Genomic DNA, 12500 nt, shown 5'->3' on the forward strand with positions numbered 1-12500 from the left:
ACATCAATATGAATTAAATATACCAATCTCTCTGCATCTATAGAATATGACATAAGGCTTAGACATTTACAGACAAAAGAAAATATTCCAATAGTTTCTACAATATTCTTGTTTAAAATTTATTTCCAATGGCATGAATATACATGTATTTCCAAGTACTGGCTTACTTTTAGCAAATTATATTGTACTTTATCTGAAGATTAAAATAACACAGCTGTCTTACATAATAAAATAAACTGTCCTCATTCAGACAGGTACAGAAGGAAGGACTACATTAGCAATTATTCCCATAAACTTTGATGTGTAACATTATAAAATGTAAATCCCCTTAAAATTAAATTGACAGGCATAGAATGTTAGTAATAGTTTTCCTTGAATAATGTAAAGAGGAGATTTGTTAACAAAATATTAAAGAAAATTATAGTTTGTCTTCTGGAGAACAATGTCTATTCTTTCTCAATTATACTCCACCTTACTGTTTCAGCATTCTTGATTAACATAGCTTAAAACAACTCTGTTTCACTTACATTCAAGAAGATGAAGAGGGTCAAGCACCAGCGGGTAAGTGTGAACTTCATTTTGGGCCTTTGAAAACGGTCTTTTAAGACCTAAAAAATATAAAAGTAACAAAGACATTAAAATTAATGTAGCTCTAATATTGCCTGTGGCCTTTTTCTCCCCTGTCAATCTGACTTGAAGATCAGTGTCCCAAGGCACCCTAAATAAAATCCATGTAAAGTAAGAACAGGATGCTTGACATACATATACACAGTATGATGGGTGAAAGAGATAACTAGCAGGAAGCTGTTGTATAAGACAGGTAGCCCAGCCTGGCGCGCTGTGACGACCTAGAGGGGTGGAATGGATGGGGGGCAGGGAGGCTCAAGGGGCAGGGGATATATGTATACATATGTATATAATTATGATTATGACTGATTCACATTGATGTAAGGCAGAGACCACCACCACATTGTAAAGCAATTATTCTCCAATAAAAAGAAAGATACAAAAAAAGAGAACCGTATTTTCATGAGGCAAAGGCAACTCCATGTTTCATTGCCCCTTCTGTCAACCTGGAGAGATTGTTGTCTGGTTGTTGTCTAAAGTTCTCCCATTAAGGAATTCTTGAGCCCCCTTTACATGTCAGGAGCACAACAAAAGATTCTGAGAAATCACGAGCAATCAATGTGGACTACAATTAACACATGGCATCAAAAGAACTGCTGAAAATTTCGCTGGAAACATCCACAAAAAAGTCACTTCCATGGGCATGAATAAATAAAATTTGTGCTTTGTAAAGGACTAATAGCCATGCTTTCTGGGTAATCAAAAGCCAACTTTTATGTAAATCGTTTATTTAGAGGCTTGAGTATTTTTCTTTCCTACAAATTCTTCAAGTTTCAAGTTGCTATTAAGAATAGATTTCTTCCACAGTAAGACTTGTGTTTGTCACCTAACAGCTCGCCAGTCCTCCTCAAGAGCACAATAGTCAGAAATAGGCTGCTTTGTCACAAGCAAACAGTTTTTGATTTCCCTGCAGATAATTTAATACATGGAAAAATAAAGGGGTGAAAAAAATTTTAAACACAAACATTTCCTTTCTTCAGTGGGATTTGTGTGAAAACGGTTTCAAATAGGAGTGAGTGGTTATAATTGCATCTAATGCTGTATTGATTGTACCGCTCTCAGATTTTACATTTTCTGGTTGGACTTAGTATCCACACTGGGTGCCTTTGGGCTGTATCCTGTAGGCCTGTAAGACTTCAGACTGAAGAAAGGGCCTGGAGACGATGGTGGAAACATCAACTGTTTATTGGAGAGGGGATCTTAAGCCAAAGGTCCTGGAACAAATCCCACCATTGTCAGCAAATAGCAGGCAGGGTGTGGCAGCAATCTTTGCTACTTGGGGGAGAAAGAGGCTACCACTTATGGGGGGAATTTACATCAGGGTGGCTCAGTTACCAGGGAAACGAGCAGCTGGGGCAGGGAGCAAGCACGTGGGCAGTCACTAATTAGGCCTATAATTAAGAGGACTGGAGTCACTTGAGAGAAACAAAGCCTAGTCCAGCAGGGATGAATACAGAGCAAGAGGGCAGCCATCTTGAGTGGCCTGACCATATGCTCCATCCCTACATACCCTGCAGGATCCTTACAATCTTGGCCTACCCCTTTTCTGTGGTATCGCTGGGCTCGGGCATAAAGAGTCTCGCTGCAACCAAACACCATGCATGCAATACAGGTAACAGCTGCCGAGAGGCGGGCAAACTTTGGAGCCAGGGGCCTTTCAGGTCAACTTTCATCTGGAAGTCCAGCTGAGGATAACAGCGTCATCTCACTACAATGCGTGCTCAGTCATGTCCGACTCTGCAACCCATGGACTATAGCCCACCAGAGGGACCCAGTAATCAAACTCACCTCACAGTGAGGTCACTACTGTCTCCCAGACCTGAACAGACTCCCTCCACTTGGACTAGGGAGGGAATGTAAGATGTTCAGCAGGCCCAATAGAGGGGAGATATGACCATTAAGCAAAATACAAGCAGTAAGAGCATTCTGAGATAATACCACAGAATTATCTGTGGTTTTTGTCTTGGTCTGTGGTATGATCCCACCTGTCCAAGCCCTAGTTCCCAGAGCTGGTGCTGAATACTAGAGAGACAGTATAATGGACCAAGGGTTAAGTGATGGTGCCCTAATTAATTCCTTTAGTAGTTTTAGGTGGGGCTGAGTAGAAGACAGGTGAAGCCTTTAAATTCTTTTCTAATATTACTCCCCACGAGGAAGCAAACCCAAACCACCGGGGCTGTACCTACCAGCCCCGGGGTGATTTATAATGTGTTCTTCTGGGGGCAGATCCCGTGGCAAGAGCAAAAGCAAGCTATTGTCCTGACCGACCACTGGCAGCAGTCCTCAGGTGGTCAACAGCTGAACTTGGATGGTGGTGACCAGTTGCCTCTGGGTTAACATGGCATAAACACTGGAGTGGTTGCTCCTGGGACGTGTTCACATGTGGACAGTTTTCCCATCTCAATTGTCATTACATAGTCCCTTCATCCTTTCAATTAGCCTGTAGGGCAGGTGGAAATGCTAGTGTGTGGCATCTGTACTGGCCCCTTCCTGAACTTGGTGGCCGTTTTGCATTGCTCTAAAGCCCCAGTAGGCCTTTGAAACACCTCGCACCTGTTCTGGGGCTTCCCTAATAGTTCAGTTGGTAAAGAATCTGGCAGCAATGCAGCAGAACCCAGTTCGATTCCTGGGTGGGGAAGATCCGCGGGAGAAGGGATAGGCTACCCACTCCAGTATTCTTGGGCTTCCCTTGTGGGTCAGCTGGTAAAAAATCCACCTGCAATGTGGGAGACCTGGGTTCGATTCCTGGGTTGGGAAGATCCTGGAGAAGGGAAAGGTTACCCACTCCAGTATTCTGGCCTGGAGAATTCCAAGGACTGTATGGTCCATGGGGTTGCACCTGTTGTAACACGCTGTGGACTACACATAGCTATTGTCCCATTATGCAGTATCGTTGCTCTGCCCACTTCCATAGAGGAACCAGAAGCCCAAGAGTATTTTGCAGTTGCCACAGGCCCCAAACCCTTCTGGTTAACTGGCCACCTCCAACTCACGAGCTTGCCCCTGAGTTAACACTCCTAAAGCCTGTGTCTGTACCTGTTTAGGGCTGGTGGTTGGGGCTAAGCTGGTCTTACCTGACCAGCTAACATCCAAGTATTTGATAGATAATCCATGTGCTTACACTTTGTCTGTATTCTTTAGCCATCCCCACACAGTCAGAAGAGCCAGGAGCATGGGACAGCTACCTTTAAACTTGTAAGAGGCTCTGAGGTTAGCAGGAGATCATCAGTTTAATGGAAGAGAAAGACATCTCTCATCTCTCATGGTGGTCAGCTCCACAGGGCCACACATGCTGGTGGACTGCCTCCTCAGATCACTTCATCAACTTTCACACCCCATCTTTATTTTCTGACATCTTGAGGCTCACCGGAGCTTTTTTGGTCTCTTGGCTGCCTCACCAGTGGTTGCTGTAGTTTGCTGAGTCACTCAGTCATGTCTGACTCTTTGTGACTCCATGGACTGGACTGTAGGACCCCAGGCTTCCCTGAGCCTCAATATTTCCCAGAGTTTGCTCACACTCATGTCCATTGACTTGATGATGCCATCTGACCGTCTCATCCCCTGCCATCCCCTTCTCCTCCTGCCTTCAATCTTTCCCAGCATCAGGGCTTTTTCTAATGAGCCGGCTCTTCACATCAGGTGGCCAAAGTATTGGAGCTTCAGCATCAGTCCTTCCAATGAATATTGAGGGTTGATTTCCTTTGGGATTGAGAGAGGGCTGCACTTTGTAGGTCTGCAAGCCTTGTAGTTGCCCAGCCTTGGGACCCATGAGCCACAGGAGACGGCAACAGAGACTCGGGTGTTTACTGGGTGTGGGCTTTGGAGTGACACCTCCTGCAGCAGCTGGCAGGCAGGATGGGGCAGCAACCTCCATCACTAGGTGGGGCAGCGGGGCGGGGAATGAGGCTACCATTTAAAGGGGAACGGACGTCATGTTGTTTCGGTTACCATGTTGGTTTGGTTGCCAGGGAAACCAGCAGCTGGGGCACAGGGCGACCATATGGACAGTTACTGATTAGGTCCTGTCATTAAAGGGATTGGATATGCATGTGAGAGAAGCAGGTTCTGGGCAAGCAGGGGATGTACAGAAAGCAAGAAAATAACCATCCTGAGTAACCTGACCATACAATGCTCAATATACTTGTCCTCCCCGCCCCACCCCCCAACAAAGTAAATTGTATTCAATTTACATATTAGTATGCCAGGAAACTCAGGATGTAAATTGTAATTTTCAAGTGTCATACACTGATCATTACGCATTGTCTTTGATTGACTTCAAGCCCCCTAGTAAGTTAAAAGCATACATATATGTGTCAGAGCTTCCCTGGTGGCTCAGTGGTAAAGAATTCACCTGAATATGAAAGTCCTATGATTCCATCCCTGAGAGAAGCGGGATGTATGTATTTAAGTCAAACTTTAAAATATTTAGGTAGAATTCAATGGCATACAAGCATTAAAACAGTCTATAAAGACCCACAGGAATTTAAAACTCTAGGTTTATGATTTTAGTCTTCCTATAACATGTTATTATGTCCTCTTACACACTATTGAAAAGATTCTTTTTCAGAAAAAAATACACCTGATTTGATTAGATGATGGAACTGGAAGGGATTCTAGAATTCAAGTTTTCTGAATTTTTAACTGAAAACCTACTGAAATGATTTCCCTTAAATTTAGATTAAATTGATTAGAAAGTTAGTGAGTGAAAGAGCTCTGGTGACCCTAAATCATGGACCCCCCCAAACTAGTATACACTCTAATTTACTCTCTTGTCTCACATCAAAATTTTCCCTAGTTGGGTTCAATCTTCTGCCAGTGAAACCTCTAAGGCTGGGTCTAGTTGGAATAGCTGGAACCCACGACCATAGTTCATTCTCTTGCTCAGTTCAATTTCTCTTAATTACCTTTAGGAATTCTGTTTGGCCCCGATCTCAAGGATATCTTAAGGTAGAAGGTGCTTAGCCCCAGAACAAATGGGTTAAATAAAGAAATGACCTGTGTTTTTATTCAAAATATTTAACAATTGTTGCTACTTAAACATCCATCAATCAGAACAATTGCTGGCTGTTAACCACAGGTGCTGTTACACGAATGCTCACCAGCTGTAAACCAGCCCAGGCTTCCCTGCTTCCCTTTCTTCCATAGCTCTGCTATCCACTGTGTATATACCTCCACATTTGTAATTGCAGAAATAGAGTTGGGGTGGAAAAAGGCAGAAAGCACTATATCTTTTTTTTAATAAAAAAAGTTAAAAATTAAAAATTTGTGATTCTAGTGATGAGGAATATTTTCTTTTATTTTTTAATTTAAAAAAATTATACAATTTTAAAGGTTACTTTCCATTTACAGTTATTACAAAATATTGGCTATATTCTTTATGTTGTACGATACAAGAAAGCACTTCTTGTATTTATAAATTCACTCATTAAATGTTACTGAGTCAGATGCATTTCTTGCTCTTATGAACCATTACACACTACAGAGAATGTCTGAGTGGGACCTACCCTTATGCACCCACAATTCTGAGATTCCACACAAAGATATTCAACCTTACAAGGGACAAGCTTGCCCTTGTATTTCCAATTCCAGTAGCATACATTTACTAATACTGAAAAGTGCCATCAACTGTAATTTAATCATTACAAAGCTTCCCTTTTCTTATTAAATTATTTAAGGAGCCATTTCCCTGAAATTTGAGCACCTTGGAAATGATCCTTTTCGCATGGCAGTCTGTCTGAGCAGTTCAAAAGGTTCTACAAAGTTAGCTCGATTCCCAGGGGGTAAAAAAAACAGAGAGATTAAGCAGGATTAATGATATCAGGGATGGTCAGCCTAGTCGGATGGCTAAATGTAAGCCATGATCATGTAAATAGTTGCCATCATAGCTATTGTTTCCCACCATGATCCTAATATGATCTAAAGGACACTTATCTTAATTGATGGTATCCAAGTCAATTTCAGCATGGCAACCTAATATTTCAGGTGAAGAGAACATTTTGCCACCTGCTTTATTACAGAAAGCTTGGTATTTGTGAAGAACTTGCTCATGACTCACTTTGCCAGTTTGCTTTAAAAAAAATTCAGTATATAAAGAAGTTAAGGTACATAAATAAGACTTATTCAATCATTTAACTAATTTAATTAAGAACACCAACGAAGCAATCTTGATGAATGTTATTTGGTTTGGGGATGCAGGTTCTGGGTTTTATTCAGTCTTGCTAATATGAATGGTCCCTGTGGTGTAGCTTTGGAGTACAGAATAAGAAAGCTGTAGGGAGGAAAAGGAAAAGTTATACTCATCTCACCTTAACTGTTTGGTTCTGCTTCAAATCTGTCTTTCAGTAACAGGAAGTATAATTTTAAAAATGTTTCACAATAATTCCCCAAAGGAATACTCCATAAATTGAAAGAAGGCACTTAGACCGAAGAGAGTGCCATTTCAGTAAGGACCATTCTGTAAAATTAAAGCTCTGTTCATGACACAATAGCAAGTTGCAATTAAAAAAAAGAGTTAGGACTAATTAGCAATACATTTAAGACATAATGTCTGATGATCTTTCTAACTGCATCCCTTAAGAGTGCCCTGATGGTGATTAGGTATTAAAAATATATTTCACAAATGTAATTACCAAACTATAAAGGGAAACAAATCTCAATGGCCAATGAAAACACCAGTCACAATAAACTGATAAAAACAACTGACAAAACACAAACAAAGGCAGAACATGTTCAGAGATATTACAGAAAATGGTCCCAAATTTCCATTTTGCTTATCACCATTTTGCTTTTTTTGGAAATTCCCACTAGCAGGGGAAGAACACAACAAATTCTTACAATTTCAGCACTGCAATCCTAGTATACACCATCACTGTGACCTCTGAATAGAAGGGGGTGGATGTGTATGCCAGTTGCTCAGTCACGTCTGACTCTTGCGACCCCATGGACTGTAGCCCATCCGTCTCCTCTGTTCACGGGATTCTCCAGGCAAGAATTCTGGAGTGGGTTGCCCTTCTTTTCTCCAGGGGAATCTTTCCAAACCACTGCAGGCAGATTCTTTACTGTCTGAGCTACCAGTGCCAAACAACAAATATTCTGTTTAATAATACTGTTTAAAGAGGGGAAGATTCTTTCTTTCTTTGGAGAATTTCTTGGAAAGAAGTCATTGAGGACATCCATTCCTGGGTATCTCCAGAGTGTTTCCAAAGAAACAGACATTACATCAAGGGATATTAGGTATTTTAATAGATCTTCTCGTTTCCTTGTGGACATTGCATGCACAAGTTTTTGCATGGAGAACAAGCTGCCTTGAGCTGCCATTAAAAATAGAGTGCTGTGTCATTAAAATGCTTCACTAGGGTGATTTTGCCCAGATACTAAGTATATCCACGGTGAGTACTGATCTGATCATAAAAACAGAAAAAGAAAAAACATAAAACAAAATTGAATCATAAACTAAGACAAAGCAAGGGCTTCCCTGGTGGCTCGGGGGTCAAGCATCTGCCCACCTAAAAGGAGATGGGGGTTTGATCCCTGGGTTGGGAAGATCCCCTGAAGAAGGAAATGGCAATGCACTCCAGTATTCTTGGCTGGAAAATTCTATGGACAGAGGAGCCTGGCGGGTTATAGTCCATAGGGTCGCAAAAAGTTGGACATGATTTAGCAACTCAACAACCAAAGACAGAGCAAACATAGTAAAATTTTCAATGGAAATAAGTTAAATGGCCAGAGGTCACAAATGAACTGCTAACAGTTATTACAGATGTGTTACCTGTGCAGGAACCAAATAATGATGAAATATAAACCATTATGGGGCAGACCGTAAATTTTGGTCCCAGCTAAAGATTTCTATATTAAACATTTGTTTGATCACTTAGGACTGTGTAAGATCTGGAGGGTCTCTGCTTTCTAGCTTACTTTTCTAAGCAAGAACTTCTCCTCCTGAAAGTGACTAATAATCAGAAAGGAATAAAGTCCCAAAGAGCCAAATTAGGGTTAGTTTAGTGAAAATGAAGTGTGAGCAGCCTTAATGTAATTATAAGGCAGCAGAACACTCCCTGTTGAAGAGGCACTCTCCGATGACGTGAGGAGGTAGTAAAAAGGGGACCCATTAAGCTGTTAAGGCAGTTAACACCTGACTGAGAAAACCTCAGTGTAACAGCCGCATTTCAAAAGGGCAACCAGCTGGGAGGGTAACGAAAAGCAGCGAGAGTAGTGAGCCCGGATTGAAAAGAGGCAGAGGGAATGGTCAGGTAAGGCAGGCCAATTGCGCTCTTAATGTTGGGGTTCTTGAGACAGCCTGGAAGTTAAATCAGGCCCCAGGGAGAGACAGAATTACTGAGAAAGAAAGCAGAAGAAACCACACCTATATCATTGTGTGCGCAGGACTGGAATTAGGCTGATAAAATTTGCATTCCTTTGTGCAATTGTCCATATGGACAAGATGGAGATAGCTACGTCTCCATTTTTTCTGTAAGACTCAATGGTCCAAATTTCACAAAACCTTGAATTTCTGATTAACTTAAGGATAAAATCTACAATATGTCATTGGATACCCTCGAAGAATCTTATGGGAGCATAGATACTAAGTACAATGAAAACTTCTATTTCCATTTGGTATATACCCAAAGGAATTTATTTAGTCAACAGAATCATTGGAATAATTTCATTTTTTATAGGATATAACATACAATTGCCATAATTGGGAAATGTATAAATCATTTAACATTGTCTTTGTAGTGTTATAATATCAAGAAAAATTTTATACATGTATTTATTTCTTTAGGAATGTATTTTAGAATTCAAGTTAGTTTTAAAGGACTCTTCAGTTGGGGTTTGACTTAAGGTTATTCAATTAATAATACTTGAATCGAGGACTCTGTCCCAGCTGCATCTTTAATTCAATGACTATATTTAAAATTCTAAAAATATTTAGAAAATAATTCCCAAGTAAATTGATAGAGCTTTGAAAATTAGAAGAATAAGGACTTAGACCATCTACATGTTTAGTGGTTAGAAAGGAAGAATTAATAAGGATGGCCTTCCTTTGGGACCTATGCAGCAAATTAGCTTTGCCATTAAATTGAGAGGCTTAAAGAGAGTTTTTCATCTTACCTTTTAGTGCTGTCTTTATGCATTCATTTAAGTTATTACATGCAGTATGATAGATGGCTCCTAAATATGATAATAACAGTGGGCCCCTGTGTCAGTCGCTAAATTGGTAATTGCAAGTCAAAGCAGTTTAAATTTACTAAATTATGTTGATATGTGCTCAATTATATTCAGCAACAGAAAGGGTGACAAAAAATATTTTCCCAAACAAGATGCCAGTGTAATAAGTCTTAAGAATAAAAAGTAAAACTAAGATTTTCCATCATGAAAGCAAATTAGTTAAATGATTTAAAATGTCTTAATCACTCTGGTTATTTTGTGTTAATCACAACAGAAAATAATATCCTATTAGGTTTAAACTTTGTCAATGATTCCTGTCTCTTAACAGTCAGATAAATATTCTTTAATATTCTAAAATAATGAGAGGTTTTCTAATATGACTTTATATAGTAAATCTCCATATATATTGTAATTTTTTTTTTCTGATTTCTTGAGGATCCATATGAGGAGACTAAAATTTCTTCCACTTTCTAGTGTGGAAGATAACAGTTATTGTTCATTTTTTCAGGGGTCTTACTACTATCATTCCTGTTGCATTAATAAGCATGAAGATATGGTATAAACTCAGAATATTAAACGTGTAAGGGATATATATATATATATACATATATATATATATATATAGTGTGTGTGTGTGTGTGTGTGTGTGTGTGTGTGTGTGTGTGTGTGTGTGTGTGTATGTTTGAGCCACGCTCAACATTGTAACAATCTTGTAACAACAGCAAGATTGGCTTTAGGCTTTTCAGGGATGTATTCTTGATGGAGTTGCGTTGTCTTGCTCCTTTACATGCAAACGTGATGGACATTGTTTTCAAATTGTACCAGGCTCCCATAAATAAGCTTTGACTTATTACAGATGGTATTCTCCCAAATATGGCAGCTTCAATGTAAATCTCATCTCACGTCATCTTAAGATGTGTTGTGGACCCTCCTTCAAGAGGTGGTGTCTATATTCATGCCTCTTCAATCTGGGGATACTTTAGTAATTGACTTGACTTTCAGAGTGTGGCAGAAATGACTCTTCATGACTTCATAGGCTCAGCTATAAAAAGCCTATTTATTGGTTTCTCTATGGCTCTCTCTTTTCATTGAGACACTTGCCCTTGGAACCCAGCCACAATGTTGTAAAGAAGCTCAGGTTACAACATGTAGAAGGGCCAAGTTTGGGTGTTCTGATTGACAGCCCAAGTGTCAACTGCTATGCATGTGATGATAGAGCCTTTACATGATTCTAGTACCTCACCTATAAGACTTCAGGCTGAAGCCCCAGACATCAAGGTACAAAGTCAAATTGTTTCCCCTGTGTCCTGTCTAAATTTCTGACTTAGAAACTTAGAAGCCAGGGATAACAAATGCTGATTATTTTTTTAAGTTATTGAATATGGGGTAATACTTTATGCAACAATAGGTAACTGTAATAAAATACAGCTTAAGGGCTCAGGAAAAGAGTAGAGAAGAGTATTTGGGCCAAGTTTCAGTTCTACCACTAAGTAGATGTGTTAGTCTAATGTAACTAATCATAAGTAAAAGATGCAACCCGCCAGGGATCAGTTTTTTCATCTCTAGTTGGAAAAATTGGACTAGGTCCCTTCCAGCCCTAGGATTCATTATTCTCTGATGGACCATTCTACATAAGAGTATATCATAAGGTATATCTAATAGATATTTGTTGAATGAATGAAGAAAAATTTTAAAAATAAAATAATGACCATTAACTAAATATTTTGGGAGCTTTAGTTTTAACAGAGTGAATGGGATGAAGTGATGTATTTACCCTAAATACCTTAAATTGTTTCCAACAATACTGGTTTTTAGACAGGGAATGATGAAGTCTTATCTTGCACATCACTGAAAATGTAATTTGGGGAGTCATTCTCTCAAGAGATGCTGGCAACTCTCAGACTCAAGTTATTTGAAATATGATATTGTTATCTGGGAAACAGAAGACCCTAACAGGGTATTTAAGAACTAACAGGCTTCCTAACCTTATATAATATAAATAAACAGATGCCCTAGGTTTTTTTGAAATTTTAGTACATCTGACAAAAGCAAAACAAAATGAAAAAACTTTCAAGATAACTCAGCAAAAAATTCCAATTTAGAATCAATCTAAAACTTTTGAGGTCAACTGCTTTCAAAGCAGAAACTAGTTTTATTTTCTTTCTGAAGACTTTGTCCAAAGCAACATTTGGAATACTTAAATTTGGAGATTAACTTTCTGGCAAATAGAGAAGTCTCCAGTTTATTTTCTCAATGGAAATCAGTCTTATTTATTTTAGGTCTTATTTATTCTGGGGATAATGTTGCATTTATAGACTATGTCCTGATTAAGGACTCAGCATCAAGTAAATTATATATATATGTGACATCAATATATCACAAAAGGATAAACACAGATTTGAAAAATACCTCTGGTAAAATTAATAATAATTTAATTAGTAATCCTAATTCCAAAATGTGGATATTTATAGGCTGTATACAAAAAAAATTTCCCTACACGGTAAGTTTGACCTAAAGCTTCCCTATAATCATGTTAGTTAGGCATTATTTTTATATACTTTTATTAATCTTTTACTTTTACTGATCTATAGAAGGGATTTTCAGAGATGATTGCCACCTCATGCGAAGAGTTGACTCATTGGAAAAGACCCTGATGCTGGGAGGGATTGGGGGCAGGAGGAGAAGGGGATGACAGAGAATGAGAT

The 12500-nt window shown here is 39.2% G+C and overlaps 1 protein-coding gene across 1 annotated transcript in view; it reads right to left on the reverse strand.

The window, feature by feature from the left end:
• Window positions 1–12500, reverse strand: part of CALCR (calcitonin receptor) — a 110024-nt gene that overhangs the window by 42138 nt on the left and 55386 nt on the right. Inside the window, exon 3 of the mRNA XM_043873414.1 lies at window positions 528–608. Coding sequence (XP_043729349.1) covers window positions 528–608 — 81 coding nt within the window. The remainder of the gene's footprint in view (window positions 1–527; window positions 609–12500) is intronic.

Source organism: Cervus elaphus, chromosome 18 (genome assembly GCF_910594005.1).
Source record: "Cervus elaphus chromosome 18, mCerEla1.1, whole genome shotgun sequence".
NCBI lineage: Eukaryota > Metazoa > Chordata > Mammalia > Artiodactyla > Cervidae > Cervus > Cervus elaphus.